At 45.0% G+C, this 25,542-nt stretch overlaps 1 protein-coding gene across 3 annotated transcripts in view; it reads right to left on the bottom strand.

The window, feature by feature from the left end:
* The window catches only part of MAP4K1 (mitogen-activated protein kinase kinase kinase kinase 1), a 72,695-nt gene extending 48,511 nt beyond the window's left edge, over window positions 1-24,184 (bottom strand). The window contains exons 1-4 of one of the 3 annotated variants that reach the window (XM_083626991.1): window positions 23,836-24,184; window positions 9,522-9,579; window positions 2,549-2,639; window positions 1,276-1,340 (exon numbers count right to left, since the gene is read on the bottom strand). In XM_083626991.1, coding sequence (XP_083483117.1) covers window positions 1,276-1,340; window positions 2,549-2,639; window positions 9,522-9,579; window positions 23,836-23,943 — 322 coding nt within the window. In that variant the 5' untranslated portion in view covers window positions 23,944-24,184. The remainder of the gene's footprint in view (window positions 1-1,275; window positions 1,341-2,548; window positions 2,640-9,521; window positions 9,580-23,835) is intronic. The other 2 variants (XM_083626990.1, XM_083626992.1) reach the window with 2 other exon arrangements.
* Window positions 24,185-25,542: the final 1,358 nt, after the last annotated feature.

Genomic DNA, 25,542 nt, shown 5'->3' with positions numbered 1-25,542 from the left:
ATGGCTCCCTATCTCTCTAGCATCAGACGGCAAAGAGAAAGAACAAAGGACAATAGAACACAGAACACAGGAACACAAACATCCTGTCTCCGTCACATCCCACTCTGTGGAGTCAAAACATACACCGTCATGTGAAAGACAACAATCCCATGACTGCAATCACGGAGCAGGAATTCTAACACTCCTATCATCCCTGCCCATTGGCCATGCTGTTTGAAGCTGATGGGAGTTGGAGTCCAACAATGTACGGAGAGCCGCAGGTCCCCCTTCTCTGGCCTAGAGGAAATGCTTATTTTCCCCTGCTCTTGAGGGTAGGACTTGAGGTAATGGCTTCAAGCTGCAAGAAAGGAGATTCCGACTAAACATTTGGGAAAACCTTCTGGCAGTAAGAGCTGTTCGGCAGTGGAACAGACTGCCATAAGAGGTGATGAACTCTCCTTCCTTGGAGGTTTTTAAGCAGAGGTTGGACGGCCACCTGTTAGGGATGCCTTCGCTGAGATTCCTGCATTGGACTAGATTCCTGGGTTGGAACGCTAAGATTCTACGATTCTATGAAATATCTGCTCTCACATCAACAAAAATATTTTTTGTTAATATGTTGTTAATATGGGGGCAGGTAGGAAGGCTCCATGATCACTGCAGATGGTGACAGCAGTCATGAAATTAAAAGACGCCTGCTTCTTGGGAGAAAAGCAATGATAAACCTAGACAGCATCTTAAACAGCAGAGACATCACCTTGCTGACAAAGGTCCGTATAGTTAAAGTTATGGTTTTCCCAGTAGTGATGTATGGAAGTGAGAGCTGGACCATAAAGAAGGCTGATCGCCGAAGAATGGATGCTTTTGAATTCTCGTGCTGGAGGAGACTCTTGAGAGTCCCATGGACTGCAAGAAGATCAAACCTATCCATTCTTAGGGAAATCAGCCCTAAGTGCTCACTGGAAGGACAGATCCTGAAGCTGAGGCTCCAAGACTTTGGCCACCTCATGAGAAGAGAAGACTCCCTGGAAAAGACCCTGATGTTGGGCAAGATGGAGGGCACAAGGAGAAGGGGACGACAGAGGACGAGATGGTGGGACAGTGTTCTCGAAGATACCAACATGAGCTTGACCAAGCTGCGGGAGGCAGTGGAAGACAGGAGTGCCTGGTGTGCTCTGGTCCATGGGGTCACGAAGAGTCAGACACGACTAAACGACTAAACAACAACAGCAACAACAGGAAGGCCTAAACGCCCAATTCCCTCTGACCACTGGTGGGGCAGGGAATCAGTGTTACCTTGGTAGACATCTTGAAGAGAGCCTCCCCCACAGAACTCCATGCAGATCCACAACTTGTTGAACCTAGTGAGAATGCAGAGATGGAAAGGTTCGTCACTGATTAGTAGAAGAAGAAGAGTTTGGACTTGATATCCCACTTTATCACTACCCTAAGGAGTCTCAAAGCGGCTAACAATCTCCTTTTCCCTTTCTCCCCCACAACAAACACTCTGTGAGATGAGTGAGGCTGAGAGACTTCAGAGAAGTGTGACTAGCCCAAGGTCACCCAGCAGCTGCATGTGGAGGAGCGGAGACGCGAACCCAGTTCACCAGATTACGAGTCCACCGTTCTTAACCACTATACCACACTGGCTGTGTGTGAAATGAGGTACACAGGGGAGGACTGGGGTGGGGATCAGGGCCATCTCAACTGCACCTCAGCAATCTTGAAGCTGTCTCCCCCGCAGCGCGCGCGCGCGCACACACACACACAGAGCTTTCACCATCCTGGTACCACCGTAAGAGCATATGAACTCTGCTAGATCAGGCTAAAGATCTACCCCCAGGTTCCTGTTCTCCCAGTGGCCAACCAGATGACTCTATGGGATGTCCACAAGGTACGTAAAAAGGTAAAGGACCCCTGGACGGTTACATCCAGTCAAAGGCAACTATGGGGTTGCGGCGCTCATCTCGCTTTCAGGCCGAGGGAGCTGGCGTTCGTCTGCAGACAGCTTTCCGGGTCATGTAGCCAGCAGGACTAAACCACTTCTGGCACAACGGGACACCATGATGGAAACCAGAGCACACAGAAACACTGCTTACTTTCCCGCCGCAGTGGTACCTATTTATCTACTTGCACTGGCGTGCTTTCAAATTGCTAGGTAGGCAGGAGCTGGGACAGAGCAACGGGAGCTCACCCCATTGCGGGGATTCGAACCGCCGACCTTCCGATCGGCAAGCCCAAGAGGCTCAGTGGTTTAGACCACAGCGCCACCCACGTCCCTTGTCCACAAGGAGGACCTGAGGGCAACATCACACTCCCCACTTATGACTGCTGGTGAAAGGTTTTTAGAGGTGGGCCGGCCCTGATCCTGGTGGCAGTGCAGGTAAAGAACCCTTGGACTGTTCAGTCAAAGGCAAGTATGGGATGGCGGTGCTATCAGGGCCAGTAGACATTGACAGTCCCCTTCTCCTAGAAGGTTATGCTTAGAGCAACGAAATGACATCGGCTGGGCCTGGCTGGGGCTCTTAGCGGACCTTTCCCAACCATAAGGGCAGGGGGGGTTTCTCACCGTATGTAGCTCCCATAATAGGCTACGATGTTGTGGTGGCTGCAGGTCTTCACCATCAGAATCTCTTGCTGGATAGTGGCGCAGTCATCATCTGGAAAGAAGGGCATTTAAAATGTTTAGTAAATTCATGAGGTGCTTTTAGGGCCAAACTAGCCTCTGTAAAATAATAATAATAATAATAATAATAATAATAATAATAATAATAATAATAAATTTTATTTATACCCCACCCTCCCCAGCCAGAGCCGGGCTCAGGGTGGCTAACACCAATAAAATACAGTAAAAACATAATGGGGGGGGGGAACCAATTTAAAAAATAGGTTAAAATGCAATTTAAAATGCAGCCTCGTTTTAAAAGATCAAACCCATAGATCAAAACCATAAGGGGAGGGAAACATAAGGGTCAGACTGAGTCCAAACCAAAGGCCAGGCGGAACAGCTCTGTCTTGCAGGCCCTGCAGAAAGATGTCAAGTCCCGCAGGGCCCTAGTCTCTTGTGACAGAGCGTTCCACCAAGTCGGGGCCAGTACTGAAAAGGCCCTGGCCCTAATTGAGACCAATCTAACCACCTTGCGACCTGGGACCTCCAAGGTGTTGTCATTGGGGGACCTTAAGGTCCTCTGCGGGGCATACCGGGAGAGGTGGTCCCATAGGTACATGAGTCCTAGGCCGCATAGGTAACCTACAGCTGCAAAAATAAAATAAAATTTTAAAATGGAGGGTTCCCCCCCTCTTTTTATTTATTTTCTCTTTCAATAGTCTTTCTTGAAAGAGGCATGATGGAGAACAGCAACAACCGGGAAAAGATAGACATTTTACAAGGACAGGAAGAAACACCATGGAGAGAATAATTGCTACACGCAGGAAGAACAAGGATAGAATTTGAGTGCCTTACTTGTAGTTCTATACATCACTTGATGTGTCAACACGAATAGAAGTTACTCATATTGCCGTTGTTGTATAAGGGATTATTGTGACCAGAATGTAATTGAAATTAATAAGATTTTGGGAAGCAGAAATAAATAAAATCATCAAACCAGCAATTCTAGCATGTGGGGAGGCCACCTAAATTATAAAATTCAGTATTTGAATGATGGGTATTATAAATTGGTATTGTCATAACGAGGCTATCATTGGATTGTAATTGAAAATTAATAAAAAATATTATTAAGAAAGTAGTATTTATTATTGTTTTTCAGCTTGTCAAAACGAATTTCCCTGTGAGATAAATCATCAAAAATATACCAACAGAAGCTGTTTAACCTTAACAAAACTCCCCTGACCTTATTTCCCAGGGACACCCTGACTTTTTGCATATCATCAATTATCCCCTTACAACAGGAGCATCATACGATGTACCAACTATTAACTAAAAAAGACCTTTTGTTATACAAAAGCTGTAACGGCATAAACCTTTCAGACTGGTCCTTTGGTGTACAGCGGACGCTCGGGTCGCGAACGTGATCTGTGCAGGATGCACGTTCGCAACCTGCAGTGTTCGCAACCCGCAGTGGCGCGTCTGCGCATGCGCGGGTTGCGATTCAGTGCTTCTGCACATGGACAAAGTGTGATTTAGCGCTTCTGCGCATGTGCGACCGCCAAAACCCGGAAGTAACCCGTTCCGGGACTTCCGGGTTTCGGCAGTCCGTAACCCAAAAAAACGCAACCTGAAGCATCTGTAACCCAAGGTATGACTGTATTGGCCTAAGTCAGTGATGGCCAAACTCGGCCCTCCAGCTGTTTTGGGACTACAGTTCCCATCATCCCTGACCACTGGTCCTGTTAGCTAGGGATGATGGGAGTTGTAGTCCCAAAAACATCTGGAGGGCCGAGTTTGGCCATCTCTGGCTTAAGTAATAACGATCCCCTATTCTCCAGCTTTAAATGTCCTTCAGCGTCGTGAACAGGGACAGTGGAACTGACTCCTTCAGAAAGCGGAGGACTTTTCAATCAGACATCGGGGGGGGCTGTCTGCCAGGGGTTCTTTAGCTGAGATTCCTGCATTGAAGCGGGTTGGACTAGATGAGCCTTGGGGTGCCCTTCCAACTTTACAATTATATGATTCTATGAAACACATGGTGCACACGCAGCTTAATTGAATGATAGCATGTAAAAGGCAGGGCTGTTGTTGTTTTACGGTAAATAGAAGCCACAGCTCTCCACCTCCGCCCCCAAAGAACACAACTCCCGTGGGCGATTGTCACAGCTTGGGGGGATTTTCGCTGGGTCCGCAACCGAGAGAGGAAAGGTTACATTCTTCCCCTTCACTTTGTGCTCCTCTCGTGGCTGCTGGGCTTTATTTTTCCATTTCGTCAAAGCCCTGCATGTTGATTTCAGCCACACAATTAACGTCATGGCTGAAATCCGTTTGATGAGGCCCTAAGCTACTGAAGGTAATGGGGCCCTTTATATGTCCAGCTGTCCTTTGTCAACAACAAATTGTCACTGCTTTTTTGTGTTGAATATATGCTTAATAATAATAATTTATTATTTATACCCCGCCCATCTGGCTGGGTTTCCCCAGCCACTCTGGGCGGCTTCCAACAAAACACTGAAATACAATAACCTATTAAACATTAAAAGCTTCCCTAAACAGGGTTGCCTTCAGATGTCTTCTAAATGTCAGGTAGTTGTTTTTCTCTTTGACATCTGGTGGGAGGGCGTTCCACAGGGCGGGCGCCACCACCGAGAAGGCCCTCTGCCTGGTTCCCTGTACCCTCACTTCTCGCAATGAGGGAACCACCAGAAGGCCCTCGCCGCTGGCTGGACCTCAGTGTCCCGGCAGAACGATGGCGGTAGAGATGCTCCTTCAGGTATACAGGGCCTTTGAGGCCGTTTAGGGCTTTAAAGGTCAGCACCAACACTTTGAATTGTGCTCAGAAATGTACTGGTAATTTATGGACCTCATAGGTATCTCAAGCCGTTTGCGCATGTTGCCATGTAACCAGTCCATGCAGAATGTATGCACCCTATATATAGAAAGGAGCAAACCAGTGATATTTTAGGGAACAGGCTAGCAAGCGGGGTCCATGACTTACATCATAGGAACCTACACAATACAAAACGCTGTTGCTGTATGTAGGTTTTATTTTATTTCTTTTTTATCTTATATTCTGGAAATGTACATCCAGGGGGTTTTTTTTCGTTTACATTTTTTTGGGGCCCTAAGCTATAGCTTGTTTAGCTTATATGTAAATCCAGCACTGGAACGGCAGCTGCGACAAAATAAATTCGCTCTTTTGCAGCATTTCCCAAAGAAATGTGGGTGTGAGCTGCGAACAACAACAATAAAAAGTCGGCAACTGGCAGCCTCTAACCTTAATCTGCCCTCTCCTCTCTTCTGCTGCCACGTGGCTTCCAGATTTCCAAGAAAATCAAACCTCAGCATTGAAGGAGGTGGAAAAGTGCTAGGAAAGCACTTATTTACAGAAGTGATCCAATTTGCCTCGCCCTTCTGGAGTGTTCTCTACAAAGGAAGGATGTTCTTGTTTTTATTTATTTAAAGAAAAATAGAATTAAAAAGAGGAAATTGTTGCAAAGCGTGCATGCCCAGAGGGGTGAGGACACACAAAAACAAAAACAGAAATAGAAATTTCCATCACAGGAAAATAAAATAAAAAGAAAGAATACGTAAAGGCGGACATGAAACTTGCAACTTCTTATTCCAAAATATATTGTTCTTTCTATCCAGCCTTTAATCCAATGAGCTTCTGATAGCATACATGGTGGGGATTTTTTAAAAAGCTGTTCCCATCTTTTACATGTGTTACAGAACAAGAAAGGAAGATAAATGTTCCCTAACAAGAACAGATACAGAAGCTATTCAAAAGAATTGCATATCCTACCCTAAATATATGTTACATAAAAGTAACATGGTTTGTATTGTTGTGGGGAAATCAACAAGAATTTTCTCTCAAGGAGGGTTAGGATTACAGCGAGGGACGAAAGGGTTTAGCTTCTCCCCACAATTATTATTATAGAATAATATTAAGAATTAAAGATGCAACAACATCATGCAACGTGTTTAGCACAAGGAAGGCCTGGGGCGGCTTACTCCTTGGTCAGCCATTTTGCAGAATACAGCCTGCTTGCTTCTCCACAAGTAACAAGACTAGAGACTTTTAAAATTCTTTTTATAAATAAATAAAAAGGAAGCGGAACATTCCAGAAAGGAGATCCGATTCTCCCCTGAGGGAGCCGGCCAGGCTTCTCAACAAAATCTCCTCAGGAAGGCTCAGCTGGGCGTTCTTGGGCCAACCTGATGGAGTTGGGCCAAAAAGCTTCATATGCACCAGAGTTCATCAAATTTTGTGTTTTCCCCCTTCCCTTGTTGCAGGAATTTATGTATAGGTTTTTTGGGGGGTTGCCCCTCCAGCAGATATCATGCACATGCAGCCCACTAGCAAAACCAGCACAATCGCTTTTGTGACTTTTGTGATTTGTCCCCACAAAACACTTCATCCCAGTTTCTTCCTATCTATTCCAAGGGCCTTTGCTGCACGATACCAAATGTAACAATTCGCTGATAAATGTGTCTATGTACTGGCTCACCGGGAAAACTTCAGAAATTCATATACAGTGGTGCCTCGCAAGACGAAATTAATTCGTTCCGCGAATTTTTTCGTCTAGCGAATTTTTCGTCTTGCGATGCACGAAATCCCATAGGAATGCATTGAAAATCAATTAATGCGTTCCTATGGTCAAAAAAAGTCCAAACAAAGCCAAATTTGGTACAACAAGAGTTTATTAAGTGCTCTTTAAAGTCACACATACTGTAAAGAGCATTTCAAAATTCAAACCCAGAATTTTTTTAAAAAAACAGCAGAGTGGCCCAATGGTCACAGAAAATCATAAAAATGCGGGGGAAAAAACACAAGCTTCCAGATTCTTGCAAACCCCTCCCCAACTGTTCCCCCAGCCACCCAGCACACAGAAATTCAAATCCAGAATTTTTTTTAAAAAACAGCAGAGTGCCCCAATGGTCACAAAAAATCATAAAAATGCAGAAAAAACACACACAAGCTTCCAGATTCTTGCAAACCCCTCCCCAACACCAAGTCCTTGAATTCCAAACACCCCAACCCAAAATCCAACCCCCCCCAAAAAAAGTTTTAAAAGCTTAACTTACCAAATGGCTGCAAAAGAAGTTTTGGAAAAGCTTCAAAAATCACCAAAGTCTTTAAAAACCTCAAAAAAGGCTACTATGTACACTGCGTTCTATGAGTTGCTCCTCGAAGTCAAGTCGCAACTGTATTAACGGTGTTAAGAAAAAGGAAACAAACTTGCAAGACGTTTTCGTCTTGCGAAGCAAGCCCATAGGGAAATTCGTCTTGCGAAGCAGCTCAAAAAACGGAAAACCCTTTCATCTAGCGAGTTTTCCGTCTTGCGAGGCATTCGTCTTGCGGGGCACCACTGTTGACATGTGAGCTCAGCTGCTCAGCAGCCCCTCTGCCTGAGTGATAATCCCTGGCATCCTGATACCTGAGTGCCAGGCAGGTAGCCATTCCAGAAATAGCAAACCCAGATGAAGGCAAAAGGGTGGGATTAACTTGGCTGGGAAACAGGGAAATGTAAATATCGTTTTTGTTACACTTGATGGGTGTTTGGTGGAGGGCAAGGAGAACCATGGGGCAGGGTCCAGGATGCTCAGATTACTGCCACCAGACCTCCCCTTTCATGATGTAACCGTGATGTATGAGTGATGTAGTTTGGGGGGGGGGTGTAACATGGGGATGAGCAGCTAATAAAAGTTTGGGGGCTCTTTTGTTCAGGGCTTCCATCTTGTTCCACCTTGTGGCAGGTGGGAGTCCTGTCGCGACAGTCTTCAATCAAGACCAAGCCTACTGGCTGCTGTTTTGCTCTGGTATTCCTGGCTGGTGTCCATGTTTTTTTGTCCAAGGGAGCCCTCAGATTTCTCCGTTAACACCCTCGATAATTAAAAATATTTAGTTTCTGAGCATATATACACAGTGAATGAAAGAGCAGCCATGCTTCTGCAATGAGCTGGTCAGACTCTGTTTTTCCCCAAGCCAACTTTATTTTAGAGACTGACTTCCACCCGTCAAACAGTGTCTCGAACCACACTATACATTTAAAGCATCTTCAAAAAAACTTAATGTTGGATGTTTTATTGTGTTTTTAATATTCTGTTGGGAGCCGCCCAGAGTGGTGGGGCAACCCAGTCAGATGGGCAACATATTATTATTATTATTATTATTATTATTATTAGCTCCCGACTTCTCCCACAGAGTCCTGGGAACTGCATTTTCTCAAGGATGCCGGGAATTGTAGCTCTGTGCGGGGGCACATCTACGGTTCCCAGGATTATTTGTAGGGGAAGAATGTGCTTCAAACGTTGAATGTGCTTTAAATAGCCGGTCTTCAGCTGGGGGGTTGCCATGTAAATAAATAGTAATTACTGTGATGGGTCGTTCCCAGCTAGTGGGCCTGATCCACGGTCAGTCGCAGCCGGAGCACAACCTCCGTGCAAAATATATGGCAAAAAATTGTACACAGCTGCAAACACTGGCTGTGTTAAGGTAATTCAACAGTGTAACCTATTTAAAAGGAATGTAAAATTGGGGGGGGGGGTTGATTCAAATAGATATATAAGAATATGGAGGAATTATGGGTAAATTAAAAGAACCTTGGAGGGGGAAGGAGGGAAGGCGTTGAATGTACGGGTGTCATGAAAGAGGTTAATATGGAAATGTAAAATCTGAAAACTTTTAATAAAAATTATTGTGTGTGTTGTTTTTTTTAAAAAAGGCAAAAGATTAAGAAATGGAACCCCAAAGGCTTGTTTGGGTTAAAAATGCATCTCCTGGGTCTGGAAAAGTTGAATACTGCTTTAAATGCATACAGCAACTCTTCCCCTTAGTTCTGGCACTCCTCAGTGAGAAAGCATTTCAGGGCTCATTCGGTTTACGATACGGCAGCGCAGCGAAAAGTAGCTGGTCGTTTTCCTCGCTCACCTGCTTCCATCTTCACGATTTTGATAGCAGCCAGTTTCCCTGTCTCCTTGTTCCTTGCCTGAGGAGATACAGAAAGGAGAATGTGCTTAAAAGATGGGCAAAGGCCTAAATGTGGCTGGAGACCAGGGTCTCGGCTGTACAGTTGCAAACAAAACGTTTTTAATGTGTTGCAAAGTGCAATATGCAAACGTGGCACCAGATGGCGGAAGTGAGCTATGCCAAATTTGATGTATTTTTCAAAACATTTTTTAAAAAGCATTTTCACAGTGTTTTTTTATATGCAACAAGTGGGAAACACTGGCCTGTTCTCCAATTGGAGAACAGCCTTTACCAAAGATGTCACGAGTTTTGAAGACGCTCAAACTGAGGGTGAAAGGGAGAAATGCGCTAAGAGGAAGGCACACTTGGAAAATCCACACCGTGATCAACTCCCATCCAGAAACCTATGTCCCCACTGTGGAAGGATGTATGGATCCAGAATTGGCCTCCACAGTCACTTACAGACTCACTGTTGAAACCGTGTTTATGGAAGAAAATCTTACTCGGATACAAGGGATTGCAAAAGAAGAAGAAGAAAGGAGTGTGTGCACGTAAAATGGAGTGTGTGCACGTAAAATTCGTGTAACAGCAGCAAACACACAAGCCGGGCTTTTTCCTGTGACTTCTCTTTGGGGTAGAGGAAGATTGCAAAAAGAATGGCACAAAATTATCAATGACAAGTACAGTGACAAGTACCACTCCAGATCCCCGTTCACATCCTGAAGCGAACGTAACCTGCGCCTGCATGTCTGTGTGTGCACAATTTGCCACTTCCACCCATGCGCGTGACATCATTTTGACCGTCTGTGCATGTGTGAGCAGCGAAGCCCGGAAGTAACATGTTCCGTTACCTCCGGGTCACCGTGGAGCGCAACCCAAAAGTGCTCAACATGAAGCTTATTTAACCCAAGGTATGACTGTACAAAACGGCTATTTGAAGGTTTAAAAACCCAATTAAAATCAGCAATACACTGAAACCACATATCAACACGCTACATACCTGGGTAGGCCTACCTAAACAATATTTTTTAGCAGGAGCCTAAAAGAGTATAATTAAGACATCTGCCTGATGTCAATATGCGGGGAGTTCCAGAGTCTTGGTGCTGCAACACTAAAATATTTATTTATTACATGTGTAGAATGACTATTTTGTGGCACCTGGCTGTTGATGTTATTATTATTATTATTAAAAATCAGTTTTGAGCCTTCCTAGATATTTTAGTGACCCTATTATCTCCTGTATTTGTTATAGTGTCTGCTGAATTTTATTGTGGGGTTTTTTTATTTCACGCCATTCTGATCTACATCTGAGGAAGATATAAATGGTTTTCTGAAAAAAATAAAGATAAAAATAATGTGTTCAGCCAAGCAGCAGTTGTGAAATTATCAGGACAACAAGCTTGTTACTGGGTATAGCTGCTCACCACACCACTGATTTGTATCATGTCAGGAGGGGAAATGGCTGCCAGGAACCTATAGCCTATAGCCTCTCCAACAAGCAAATGGTAAGGACTCTATTTTTTGGGCAGACCCCAGCAGCGTTGATTACAAGTTTCCTCCTTGAAAAGTTCCAGCCGCTTTTATTGCCTCCTGTTCAGCGTGGCTGGAAGATGAATTGTCCCTTGATTGCTGTCAGAGCTGCCCAAGGTCCCAGCTCACAAAGGACCAACGCTGCTTCGTTGTTAGGTACAAAGTCTTTATTGAAGTTCAGTTTCACTTCCAGAGCCGCAGCGTGCAGCTCTACGTCTCAACTGTTAGACCGCTGATGCTCCGTCTGAGTCTCCTCCCCCCTGACACCAATTTAAGATTCTAGCCTTACTCCACCTCTTCCTCAGTTCCTTCCGCCTCTGGTTCCGCCTGGCCGTTGGGGTCTCGCCCTTTCTAGCCTCTTCTGACGCTGAGTCCCCTGAGCCTTCCCCCTCCCTCCGGCGGGCTTTAGGAGCTGGTTCCCCATCCGGGTCTCCTGCTGTTCCCCGCGCCTGTACATTTGAACTTGGCGCGCGCGCCCAGCCGGTAACTTTCCTCCTGACCGTTTCACTGCTGCTGCTGTCACTGCTTCCCCCTCTGGGGGGGGCTAGCTGCAACTGACCTCCCCTCCGTTGGAGGCGTGGTCAGCCCTGACTGACTCTCTCTCCCCGCTGGAGGAGACGCTGGCCCTGACACATGTGACTCTTCCCCCCCACTACGCTCTGGTGGGGAAACTGGTCCTGATCCCCCACTGCTGCTTTGGGGTTCCCCTCTGGCTCCTTGTTTCTGGTGCGTCCCCCCTGGGACCCCCCTTGCCCTGACCATCGGCGCCCCCTTCTGGGAATCTTCTGATTCGCTGGAGAAGCTCATGGAATCTCTCGGGCCACTGTCATACTCCCCTACGCTGCCCTCGGATTCTTCCCCTTCGCTCTCCATTTCCTCTCTCCCCAGTGCTCCTGCTCCTGAGTCCCTGACAATTGCCCTCTCAATTAGTCAGCTCCTATTGACATCTATCCCCTTCATGGATCACTGCCTTGCCGTGGCGAAGGGGCTTGAAGAACTCAGAGAAGCTATGAACTATGCCGAGCAGGGCACCCAAGATGAACAGGTCATCTTTGGCCACCTCATGAGAAGAGAAGACTCCCTGGAAAAGACCCTGATGTTGGGAAAGATGGATTGAATTTTGAATTTTTTTTGAATTGTTGAATTCAAAAATAAAACAAAATATCAAAGTATTACAAACGCAATTCGCAATGATAATTAATAAAGAGGTGGAATGGAATATCAAAAAGCTTAGGCAACGAAACTTTGAATTCGCTAACAAATCAGGAAAATGGCTGGCGTGGCAAATTAAGAAAAGGAAAGAACAAAACACAATTAACAAAATCATTGTGGATGGAGAAGAAATAGAAAATCCCAAAGGTATTAGGAAAGGATTCTTGGACTTTTACAACCATTTGTACAGTAACAGAGAAAGGAACAATACGAAGAAAATAGAAAGATATCTAAAAGAAAAAAAGGTGCAAAAGATCCCGACAGAAAAGAAAGACAGACTGAATGCCCCAATTGAGAATGAGGAAATAACAGAGATTATAAAAGAACTGAAAAAAGGAAAGGCACCAGGACCAGATGGTTTTACGTCGAGTTATTACAAAGAACTGAGGCAAGCCCTGATGGTACCAATGAAAGAAGTTATGAACAACATTTTGAAACAACAAGATATTCCGGAGACGTGGAAAGAAGCCTTTATTACACTTATCCCAAAGCAAGACTCAGATTTAACACAAGTGAAGAACTATAGACCAATCTCATTGCTGAACATAGACTATAAGATCTTCGCAGGAATATTAGCAAAAAGATTAAAAAAGATATTGCAAGAACTTATTCATGAAGATCAGGCAGGTTTCCTCCCAGGCAGGCAGATGAAAGACAATGTGCGGAATATAATAAACATTTTGGAGTATCTGGCTGCCAGGAATGAGAAACAAGCTTTATTAATATTTGTAGATGCGGAGAAGGCATTTGATAATATATCATGGGAATTTATGTTAAAAAATTTAGAAATGATGGAAGTGGGGAACGATTTCTATAATGGTATAAGGGCAATTTATGCAGAGCAAAGAGCAAAATTGATTGTAAACAATGTACTGACAGAAGAGTTGAAGATACGGAAAGGAACAAGACAGGGATGTCCTCTCTCGCCATTGTTATTTATAACGGTTCTGGAGGTCCTTATGAGTTCATTAAGAAGAAATGAATTCATAAAAGGGGTAACAGTAGGTCAAAATGAATACAAAGTTAAAGCCTTTGCCGATGACCTGGTAATAACGTTGGAAGATCCTATTAATAGTTTAAATGAGGTCTTAAAGGAGATTGATCAATTTGGTAAGGTAGCCAGGTTTAAATTAAATAAGAAAAAAACCAAAGTACTGGTGAAGAATATGGATCAGACTTTGGTAGAAGAAATGCAAAGAGAAACAGAAATTGAAGTGGCTAAGAAGGTAAAATATTTGGGAATATGGTTAACCACAAAAAATATTGACTTATTCCAAAATAATTATGTACCGGTGTGGAATGGAATCAAGCGAGATTTGGAAGTTTGGAGCAGGATGAAACTTTCCTTCTGGGGTAGAATTTCAACAATTAAAATGAGCGTGCTTCCAAAGATGTTATTTTTGTTCCAGATGATTCCTATAATTAAGGGGACAAAGATCTTCATGGAGTGGCAAAGAATGATTTCAAGATATATCTGGCAGGGCAAAAAGCCAAGAATAAAATTTAAGTTGTTAACTGATGCGAAAGAAAGAGGAGGTTTTGCCCTGCCAGATTTGAAACTATACTATGAAGCGTCTTGTCTCTGTTGGTTAAGGGATTGGATAAAATTAAAAAATACTAAATTACTAGATTTGGAAAGTCATGATAACAGATTCGGATGGCATGCATATTTATGGTTGGAGAAGAAGAAAAGTCATAAAGGGTTTGTGAATCATATTTTTAGGAGTTCTATATTGGAAATTTGGGATAGGTACAAGAATATATTGGAACCCAAAGTTCCACACTGGTTGTCACCGCTTGAGGTAATGACTGTAAAGAAAATTAATATGAGAGGAAATTGGATTACCTATGGAGACTTGATAACTAAAGTGGGGGAGAAATGGAAAATGAAGCCATTTGAACAAGTTAAAGATCATGTGTTTGACTGGTTGCATTATCTCCAGGTAAACGAAATGTTTAAAAAGGACCTTAAAGAGAGGGGATATATAGAAAAAGAATCAAAATTCCAAACAGAGATAATAAATAATGATGTGAAGATAATGTCAAAAATGTATAAAATTTTATTGGAATGGCAAACGAAGGATGAGGAGATTAAGTCGGTTATGATACACTGGGCAAGAGATTTTGGTTATAATATACAACTAGCTGATTGGGAAAAAGTGTGGAATGAAAATATGAAATTTACTGCATGTTCGGCGATAAAGGAAAATATTATGAAAATGGTTTATAGATGGTACATTACACCGGTTAAGTTAGCAAAAATGTATAAAACATGTAATAAGTGTTGGAAATGTAAAGAAAAAGAAGGATCTTTCTTTCACATGTGGTGGGAATGTAAGAAGGTTAAGGGTTTCTGGGAAATGATATATAATGAGTTGAAAAAGATGTTTAAATACACATTTGTAAAGAAACCAGAAGCCTTCTTGTTAGGGATAACAGGAAGAGAGAGCAACAGAAAGGACTATAAACTTTTTCAATATGCAGTAACAGCGGCAAGAATATTAATGGCCCAAAAATGGAAACAACAAGAACTACCGACACTCGAAGAGTGGAGAATGAAACTTATGGATTACGCAGAACTGGACAAAATGACTGCGAAAATTAGATATCAAAAGGATCACAAATTCATCGAGGACTGGGGAAAGTACACGGACTATCTGAAAAATATATGTGATGTACAGACAACGTTAGTGGGCTTTAAAGAAGCTTTGTGAATGGTAAAGACGTACTGTAAAAGAAAAAATAATCTGATAAGTGAGCACCAACCGGCAGTATGAGAAATGGAAAATGTGTAATGAATAGATAATATGGATGATTGGTGGAGGAGCTGGTGGAAGTACAAAAAATGTGAAACATGAGATTAGGATGTGCTGAATAATTTGTAAAAGAAAATTTAATAAAAATTTATTAAAAAAAAAAAAAGATGTTGGGAAAGATGGAGGGCACAGGGAGAAGGGGACGACAGAGGACGAGATGGTTGGATCGTGTCTTCGAAGCTACAAACATGAGTCTGACCAAACTGCGGGAGGCAGTAGAAGACAGGAGTGCCTGGTGTGCTCTGCTCCATGGGGTCACAAAGAGTCGGGCACGACTAAACGACTAAACAACAACAACATTGACATCTATTGACATGCTGTTTTCCTTTCCTCCCTCTTCTTCTTCTGCTCCCAAAATTGTCGCCACAAATCACACCGGGGAAAACACAGGAAGGGTGGCCAGGTGGGCATATTTGGAATACAACGGTTCGGCAATGATACCATCCAGATGCACATCGGTATGTAGATGACACCCAGCTCTACCTCTCTTTTAAATCAGAACCAGTGAAGGCGGTGAAGGTCCTGTGTGAGTACCTGGAGGCGGTTGGAGGATGGATGGCGTCTAACGGATTGAGGTTGAATCCTGACAAGAGAGAAGTACTGTTGTTGGGGGACACGAGGCGGGCGGGTGTGGGGGGACTCCCTGGTCCCTGGGGTTACTGTGCCCCTGAAGGACCAGGGGTGCAGCCTGGGAGTCATTTTGGACTCACAGCTGTCCATGGAGGTGCAGGTCAATTCTGTGTCCAGGGCGGCTGTCTACCAGCTCCATCTGGTACGCACGCTGAGACCCTACCTGCCCGCAGACTGTCTTGCCAGAGTAGTGCATGCTCTGGTTATCTCCCGCTTGGACTACTGCAGTGCGCTCTACGTGGGGCTACCTTTGAAGGTGACCCGGAAACTGCAATTAATCCAGAATGTGGCAGCTAGACTGGTGACTGGGAGTGGCCGCCGGGACCATATAACACCAGTCCTGAGAGATCTGCATTGGCTCCTACGTTTCCGAGCACAATTCAAAGTGTTGGTGCTGACCTTTAAAGCCCTGACCAGCCTTGGCCCAGTATACCTGAAGGAGCGTCTCCACCCCCATCATTCTGCCCGGATGCTGAGGTCCAGCGCCGAGGGCCTTCTGGTGGTTCCCTCATTGCGAGAAGTGAGGTTACAGGGATCCAGACAGAGGGCCTTCTCGGTAGTGGCGCCTGCCCTGTGGAACGCCCTCCCATCAGATGTCAAGTAAGCTTTTAATATTTAATAGACTATTGTATTTTAATATTTTGTTAGAAGCTGCCCAGAGTGGCTGTGGAAACCCAGCCAGATGGGTGGGGTATGTATGTATGTATGTATGTATGTATGTATAAATAAATAAATACAGTGGTACCTCGGGTTAAGTACTTTATTCGTTCCGGAGGTCCATTCTTAACCTGAAACTGTTCTTAACCTGAAGCACCACTTTAGCTAATGGGGCCTCCCGCTGCCACCGCGCTGCCGGAGCATGATTCCTGTTCTCATCCTGAAGCAAAGTTCTTAACCTGAGGTACTATTTCTGGGTTAGCGGAGTCTGTAACCTGAAGCGTCTGTAACCCGAGGTACCACCATATTAGGAAATAAGCAGCTATCCTATTTTTAAAAGACATCTGACGGCAGCCCTGATTAGGGAAGTTTTTAATATTTAATGCTGTATTGCTTTTAGCACTCGATTGGGATCCACCCAGAGCGTCTGGGGAAACTCAGCCAGATGGGCGGGGTATAAATAATAAATTATTATTATTATTAAGCAAACAAAGCATAGCTATTACACACAAAGGAACTGCAGCAGCCTCCAGGGTATAGGTACCAACTCGGGGAGAGGGACCTGGGTGCTGAGGCACCAACAAAATACTGACTGTGGGTGCCTGACCGGTTGACCTAACGTGGAGTGTAGTGTGCATGACGTCTCATGGTGCGCCGAGACCCAAGAGGACCCATCGCACCCTCCGAAAGACCCATCGGCTTTGCGCAAGGCCCGCCGGGATTCGTCGCAGTTGCAGGAGGCTCCAACAAGGTGCGACAAAGGCACGTGCATGGGAGAGAGGCATGCATGCCACCTGAAGCTCTTTGGAAGAGAAGTACAATGTAAGCACAGTTATAAACAGGCAGGAGATTCGATTGTGAATTCCAGTGGCCTCACCTCGCTTGGGCCCTGCATCCCGCAGCTCAAAGCGGGAGACTGCTTAGAGAGGAAGGAGAATGCAAGCTGAAATATTTTGGCAGAGGATACAGCTGCAGCGCTCAGCTCCTTTGATAGTATCAAGCAGGATGTGAGCCGTTAAGCTAAGTGGGTAGGTGGGCTTGCAACACAGGCTGCCCTTCCTCCAAGAGGCCTTGGAGGGAGAAACTGGCAAACCAGAGAAGAAAGGGGTGTTTCCATGGCTTGAAACAACCAAGGCATGTTGTAGGGAAACTTAAAGCTGTGTACAGTGGTACCTCGGGTTACGGACGCTTCAGGTTACAGGCGCTTCAGGTTACAGGCGCTTCAGGTTACAGACTCCGCTAACCCAGAAATAGTACCTCGGGTTAAGAACTTTGCTTCAGGATGAGAACAGAAATCGCATGGTGGCCGGCACGGCAGCAGCGGGAGGCCCCATTAGCTAAAGTGGTGCTTCAGGTTAAGAACAGTTTCAGGTTAAGAACGGACCTCCGGAACGTATTAAGTTCTTAACCCGAGGTACCACTGTACAAAAATGCTTTGTGCACCTGCATCTAATCTTGCCCCTTTCTAAAATTTATGTACAGTGGTACCTCAGGTTACAGATGCTTCAGGTTACAGACTCCATTAACCCAGAAATAGTACTTCGGGTTAATAACTTTGCTTCAGGATGAGAACAGAAATCCGGCGGCGGCGCAGCAGCGGGAGGCCCCATTAGCTAAAGTGGTGCTTCAGGTTAAGAACAGTTTCAGGTTAAGAACAGACCTCTGGAATGAATTAAGTTCTTAATCCGAGGTACCACTGTACACATGTGCCAGATTCACCCATTCCCCTCCTCAAAGAAACTTGGGAACTGCAGTAAGTAACTGTAATAAATACATAATAATTAGTTGGGTAAGGGTGCTGGGAGCTGTAGCTTGTGAGGGGGTAAACTACAATTCCTTTTTTGAGGTGGGGTTTAAAGGTCTAGTATGTACATGGCAGCCATTCTTACTCACAAATTAATTAACAACAATATTGCTTGGGACGAAAGTAAGTACAAAGTGATTTCTGTCCATTTCATTTCCCCCCCAGTTTCTAATTTTCCCCCTGATCTTACATTCATCTCATTCTGCATCAGTTTCCAAATTTTAATCAAGAGCCAAATTTTAATCAATTTTAATCATGAAAAATCCATCATCTTTTTAGTGCCAATTTCTCCTAATAAACACTTACATGATGTTAGCCACTCTGAGCCCGGCTCAAGCCGGGGAGGGGAGGGTACAAATAATAATATTTATTACTATTAATATTATTTTTATTATTGCCACCAGTTGTGTCCCCCCCGCAACACAATGTCTTTTTTTTTAAAATAATTTTTATTAACTGGCCAATCACATCAAATTAAATCACATCACATAAATTCCAAATTACAAAGCCAAATTTTTAAATTTTGTTGGGGGAACCCATACTTCAAGATCCAAAGGGGGATTCAGATCATCTTCTTATTACTGCGTTAATGTCCAAATCAGTCCTAATCAGTCCAAACAAAATTCATAATTCTATCCAGTCTTATCTTGGTGTTTCCACATCATATCTTATTCATATAATTTCTATTTTTCCTTTACGATCTCTTCTGTTAGTCTCCTTAAGCCGATAAGCAAAATAATAATCCTGTGTGGATTTCCCGTTCCTCCACTAAGTCCAGATGGTTTCCATATATCTCCTTCGTAGATAACATCGCTCTTTCCATCATGAATTTGGCATTTGTCGCTCTTAAGTCCCACCGAGAAGTTGATCCACGATATGTAAACAACTCTATTTCTCTCTTTCTCCTCCCAGACCCAAGAGCTCCAACAATGCCTCCCAAAATGGCGACGGCATTTTTAACTGCGTCATTCCAAAACTCTTAGCTTTCCAGCTTCATCTTGAAACATTGCTTTGGTTCGAAAGTTTATCTCCACACAGCCTTAAATCCACAGCTTAAGTCCTTAGTTTCTGACTCATTAGGGGAGGGGATTCTTGTTAAATCACATAAGAAAACACAATGTCTTTTCCTATGTTGTTTTCACTAATGTCTTCAATTCTTGGCACACTTTCCCCTGGTGCATGCACATTTTTGTAAAATGCAAATTTTGAAGGATAGCCGAGTTTCAGCTTGCATATTGTTTCGGGAACTGAACCAGGAAATGTGATCCGAAACCAATTTCTCCCTTATGCCTGTACAATTTGCAGAAGTACAATTTGCTGCCATTCTGAGCATTCCCTGGGAACACCTTCCAGGAAGAACAGCTTTTGTAGATGCCACAGAAAAGCTATGGGGTTCGTCCACGTACGAACACACCCCAGTCATTCACTCCCCATTATACCGTATTTTTTGCTCTATAAGACTCACTTTTTCCCTCCTAAAAAGTAAGAGGAAATGTGTATGCATCTTATGGAGTGAATGCAGGCTGCGCAGCTATCCCAGAAGCCAGAACAGCAAGAGGGATTGCTGCTTTCACTGCACAGCGATCCCTCTTGCTGTTCTGGCTTCTGAGATTCAGAATATTTTTTTTCTTGTTTTCCTCCTCCAAAAACTAGGTGTGTCTTGTGGTCTGGTGCATCTTATAGAGCGAAAAATATGGTAATTCTTCTCAGACCAGTAGTATCAGAAGGCAGGCAAGCTCCTTTTAAGAAGGAGTGGGTGGTGGGGCATAGATGGGGATTGGGCCCAGGCTACCTGGAATATCGTATCTCCCTATACAAACCTGCCCGCATGCTAAGATCCTGGGCTGAGCACCTTCTTTGCCTCCCATCAACACCAAAAGCGTGGTTCGTGGTGACACAAGAGAGAGCCTTTTTTGTGGTGGCTCCCATACTATGAAATTCCCTCCCAAGAGAGTTTAGATTGGCTCCCTCTTTGTTACCCTTCCCCCAACAGGCTGAGGCCTTCATGCTCAGATAGACCTTTGGAAACTAAGGTGCAGATTGTGCTGATCACTGGGTCCCTATCAAGGCCAATTGGATTTTAATTGCTGGTACTAAATGTGTTCTGAAGAATCTCAATTAATGTTTTAACTAGTTTGTTTCTATTACTTTGGATTTTATGATGTTGTCTTTAAGTGCTCTAAGCCTCCTTGAATCCCAACTTGGGACAAATATATGAATGCAGATAATTTAAAAATAACAACAATAACCACCCACTAAAACCAGATGCGCAGGGGAAACCTGTGTCAGGAAGGGGTAGGGAAAGTATGTGTTCCGAAGCATTCTCTTCAACAGCAATACTTTGTTCTTCCGCTAAGGCTGTTAATTTTCACATTTTGTGTCTGTGCACATGATGCTTACAAGGAGATAAGTTGCGAGGTATCTTGAACAGTCTATTGCAGTCAAAGCCAAACAAAATTCAATTTCCATTTGCTGGCAATAGAAATAGATAATTATAGAAGCGTCCCAGGTGCTTATTCTGCATTGATACTTGTCATGGCAGCTTAAAAGGTCAAGGGACCCCTGACCATTAGGTCCAGTCGTGGCCAACTCTGGGGTTGAAGCGCTCATCTCGCTTTACTGGCCGAGGGAGCCGGTGTACAGCTTCCGGGTCATGTTGCCAGCATGACTAAGCCGCTTCTGGCGAACCAGAGCAGCGCACGGAAACGCCGTTTACCTTCCTGCCGGAGTGGTACCTATTTATCTACTTGCACTGGCGTGCTTTCGAACTGCTAGGTTGGCAGGAGCAGGGACCGAGCAATGGGAGCTCACCCCGTCGCGGGGATTTGAACCGCCGACCTTCTGATCAGCAAGTCCTAGGCTCTGTGGTTTAACCCACAGCGCCACCCGTGTCCCGTCATGGCGGCTTACGGCCCAAGAAATAAATGTACCCATCATGTTTTCCAACCGCTGAAAGGAGCTTCTAGGGCTGAGCCTTGAGCTGGAAATGAGGAGGGAAAGGTGAGCAGGAGAAGTCAGGAACTAGAGTCCCCAAGGGCCAAATCTGGCCTCTTGAGAGGACCAAATGGTCCTTTATTTGGAGCCTGCCGAATTGCAATGGCCCATCTTACAACATGCAGCTTCACTGAACATCCACGAATTCTAGTGTGACAACAGGAGAGAAAAAACTACCTCTGTCCACTTTCTCCATGCTGCGCCGAATTTTATACACTCCTATCGCATCGCCGCCTGCTTGTCTTTCCCCCCCCCCCCACACTGAAAATTCCCATATGCTGCAGCCTTGCCTCATGGGGTAGTGCGATTCATGCAACACATTGCCGATTAATATGCACAGAACAATAATTATACATACTTTATCAATCTTCTGAGAAAAACACAAAACATAAACAAAGCGAACTACCCAACCTAATATCAACTTATAATGTCTGGTTTCAATAGATTTTTCAAATGCTTAACTCAGTCTTTTAGATAAATTCATGAAGATACCAACAAAAGGTAAGTTTGGTGTTATTCACAATACCAAGAGATGCTAGTGGAGTTGTAGATAGATGTTAATGAAGTTGTAGACAGGGTGCCGGCATTTTGCACCTGTATCGCCCTGGCAGTCCAAGTAATCAAGAGCATAGCTGTCAGCTTTTCCCTTTTCTTGCGAGGAATCCTATTCGGAATAAGGGAATTTCCCTTTAAAAAGGGAAACGTTGACAGCTATGATCAAGAGGCCGCTGTTCGCCCCCGATGGGGCCCTTTTACTGGGGCCTGCAGGTAGCCCACTCCCAAGATAGTTTTTCGGGCTTCTTCAGTGGTCTAATCTCAAAGTCTTGATACGTATATTGATATTCAATCTTATAGAGAATACTTTTTCTTGGCTTAAGCTTAAGAGACTGATTTGCTTAGCCTCTACCACATTGAACATTTTGCCTGCCCTTTTCTGATTTCACATTGTCAGGGGAGAGGGAGCCTCCATCTCTTACTTAAAGTGGCCATCCCATAAATGTCCCTTGCATTTTACCTCTCTTATGTCCATTCTTAAGGAAATCAGCCCTGAGTGCTCACAGGAAGGACAGATCCTGAAGCTGAGGCTCCAGTACTTTGGCCACCTCATGAGAAGAGAAGACTCCCTGGAAAAGAGCCTGATGTTGGGAAAGATGGAGGGCACAAGGAGAAGGGGACGACAGAGGACGAGATGGTGGGACGGTGTTCTCGAAGCTACGAACATGAGTTTGACCAAACTGCGGGAGGCAGTGGAAAACAGGAGTGCCTGGCATGCTCTGGTCCATGGGGTCACAAAGAGTCGGACACGACTCAATGACTAAACAACAACAACAATGTTCCATGGAAAGAATTACCAAGGCAGACAGAAGGACTATTGCCATGCGCTTTCTCTCCCAGTCAGGGCTCCTGCGCCTTTAAGTACAACACGGCAGGTGGAAATGCGGCTGGTGCAGCTTTTCCCAACATAGTAGTGAGGCAGAAAGCTGAACCCGTGAAGTGCAGCCTGTCTCGCGGCTTTAAAAAGCAGACAGTGCCTCGGGCACAGAAATCGGTACTGTGTGGTGGATGAAGCACTCAACAGAGCAACGAATTCATACTCAGCTATGACACACACAAGGACGGCAATGGCGCACATATTGGGAGGAACACGTAAGAGAATTGAGCACAGCTGCCGTTACTCCAGAGAAGCGGACACGGAGCAATGGATCCAAACTACAAGAAAGAAGATTCCACCTAAACATTAGGAAGAACTTCCTGACAGTAAGAGCTGTTCGACAGTGGAATTTGCTGCCAAGGAGTGTGGTGGAGTCTCCTTCTTTGGAGGTCTTTAAGCAGAGGCTTGACAACCATATGTCAGGAGTGCTCTGATGGTGTTTCCTGCTTGGCAGGGGGTTGGACTCGATGGCCCTTGTGGTCTCTTCCAATTCTATGATTCTATGATTCTACTTCTAAAGATTCATAGGACTGCGCTAACCTACACCACAGGGTTGCTGTGAAGATAAAAGGAGGGAGTGATCAATGTTTTCCCAAGGCTTTTAGGGGAATGGCGGGATGAAAATGTGGCCAACAACCCACTTCTCAGCTTTTCCAATATCATGCAGCTATGAGTTCCACAGGCGAACCCTACTTCATATTTATTTCTTTTGTCCTCAAACCCAGTTCAATTAGTATGCGGCTGTATTGCCGAAGATGCTTTTTCTATTTCCAACAGCTCCAGTGATTGGCAGCGCAGGGTGTTTCAAAGAGTGGCAGAGAGAGATATTACAAAATATACCTGGCAGGGGAAGAAACCAAGAATAAAATAGAGCATTTTAATTGATGCAAATGGAAGAGGTGGGTTTTCCCTGCCAGAGCTAAGATTATATTATGAGGAATCCTGTTTTTGCTGGTCAATTAGTGTGAAGAAGAAGAAGGAGGAGGAGGAGGAGGAGGAGTTTGGATTTGACATCCCGCTTTATCCCTACCCGAAGGAGTCTCAAAGCGGCTAACATTCTCCTTTCCCTTCCTTCCCCACAACAAACACTCTGTGAGGTGAGTGGGGCTGAGTGTGCAGCTGTGGAAGTCGTAGCCCCAAATGTGTGATGCCCTCAGCCATTCAGTCTCTCCAGGAAGGAGCAGTGGTTTGGTTGCTTACCTTATAGACTTCTCCATAGGTCCCTCCGCCAACTCTCAGCAGAAGTTCAAAGTCCTCTTGGGGGTTTCGGGTAGAAATGTCTAGGGCAGCTCTTTCCTGGGCATCCATTGTTCAGTGAATCCGCACCCCACCCCCTGCCACCCCAAGGCGGAGGTTTGCAAAGTCTGCGACTCTCTCACAGCGCGTGGGCGTCAGAACAGCAATGTGGTCAGGGCACTTTATAAATTTCTCAGGGTTCCGCTTCCTGATTTGATGCACGATTGGTTTGTGCGAGCTCCACCGTGGCCTTTAAAGCCCTGTGGCGGGTATACAGAGATCACATCAGTTCCTCTAACGCATGGGTAGGCAACCTAAGGCCTGGGGGCCGGTTCCGGCCCAATCACCTTCTAAATCCGGCCCGCGGACGGTCCGGGAATCAGTGTGTTTTTACTGTGCCCTTTTATTTAAAATGCATGAGTAGAATGTGCCCTTTTATTTAAAATGCATCTCTAGGTTATTTGTGGGGCCTAGGAATTCATTAATCCCTCCCCAATATAGTCCGCCCCGCCCCCCAAGGTCTGAGGGACAGTGGACTAGCCCCCTGCTGAAAAAAATTGCTGACCCCTGCTCTATCTCCTCCTCTTCGCTGGCCCTTTTGCAGGATCGGTTTCCCCCGGGGAAGGGGCTGGGGCTGGCGCACCGGCGGGGAACTCCGCGCCAGGGGCCACAATGCGGCCCTTGGGACTCTCACTGGTCACACCCTGGACAGGCCTGGCTGCAAATCTTCCTTGAGTGCTTTTGCATGCCCACAATGTGTCTAGAACTCTGATAACGCTTCTTGGTGATGAAGAAGAGTGAAGGCTCTGTGTTTGCAGGAACTGGCCTACTGTACGAAGGTAAAATGTACATTCATTGCTCCGCCCACTTTTTCCCCTGGCCCCACCCACCACTGACATATGGCTCTCCGATGGCTACCCAGAAAGGAATGTGGCCCCTGGCCAGCATCCTCTTCTCAGTGCGTCAGTGGAAAACCTGCAAGCAAGACCCGAAGCACTACAGCACTCCAGCCACTTGAATTCAAAATCATGCTGCCTCCCACCTTTGAGCCTTAATAATAATAATAATAATAATAATAATAATAATAATAATAATAATAATTTATACCCCGCTCACCTGGCTGGGTTTCGCCAGCCACTCTGGGCGGCTCACAACAGAGTATTAAAAGCACAATACAGCATTAAACATTAAAAACTTCCCTAAACAGGGCTGCCTTCAGATGTCTTCTAAAAGTCTGATAGTTGCTTATTTCCTTGACATCTGATGGGAGGGCGTTCCACAGAGCGGGCACCACCACCGAGAAGGCCCTCTGCCTGGTTCCCTGTAACTTGGGTTCTCGCAGTGAGGGAATCGCCAGAAGGCCCTCGGCGCTGGACCCCAGTCTCTGGGGGTGGAGATGCTCCTTCAGATATACAGGGCCGAGGCCTTTGAGGGCTTTAAAGGTCAGCACCAACACTTTGAATTGTGCTTGGAAATGTACTGTGAGTCAATGCAGGTCTCTCAGGACCGGTGTTATGTGGTCTTGGCAGCTGCTCCCAGTCAGCAGTCTAGGTGCCACATTCTGGATAAACTGCAGTTTCTGTTTCAGTGTATCTGAAGAAGTGTGCATGCACACGAAAGCTCATACCAAGAACTAACTTAGTTGGTCTTTAAGGTGCTACTGGAAGGAAA

The sequence above is a fragment of the Podarcis filfolensis genome (assembly GCF_964270895.1).
Source record: "Podarcis filfolensis genome assembly, chromosome: 8".
Taxonomy (NCBI): Eukaryota; Metazoa; Chordata; class Lepidosauria; order Squamata; family Lacertidae; genus Podarcis; species Podarcis filfolensis.
The sequence above is the reverse complement of the archived record's forward strand: the minus strand, read 5'-3'. Positions and strand labels throughout refer to the sequence as shown.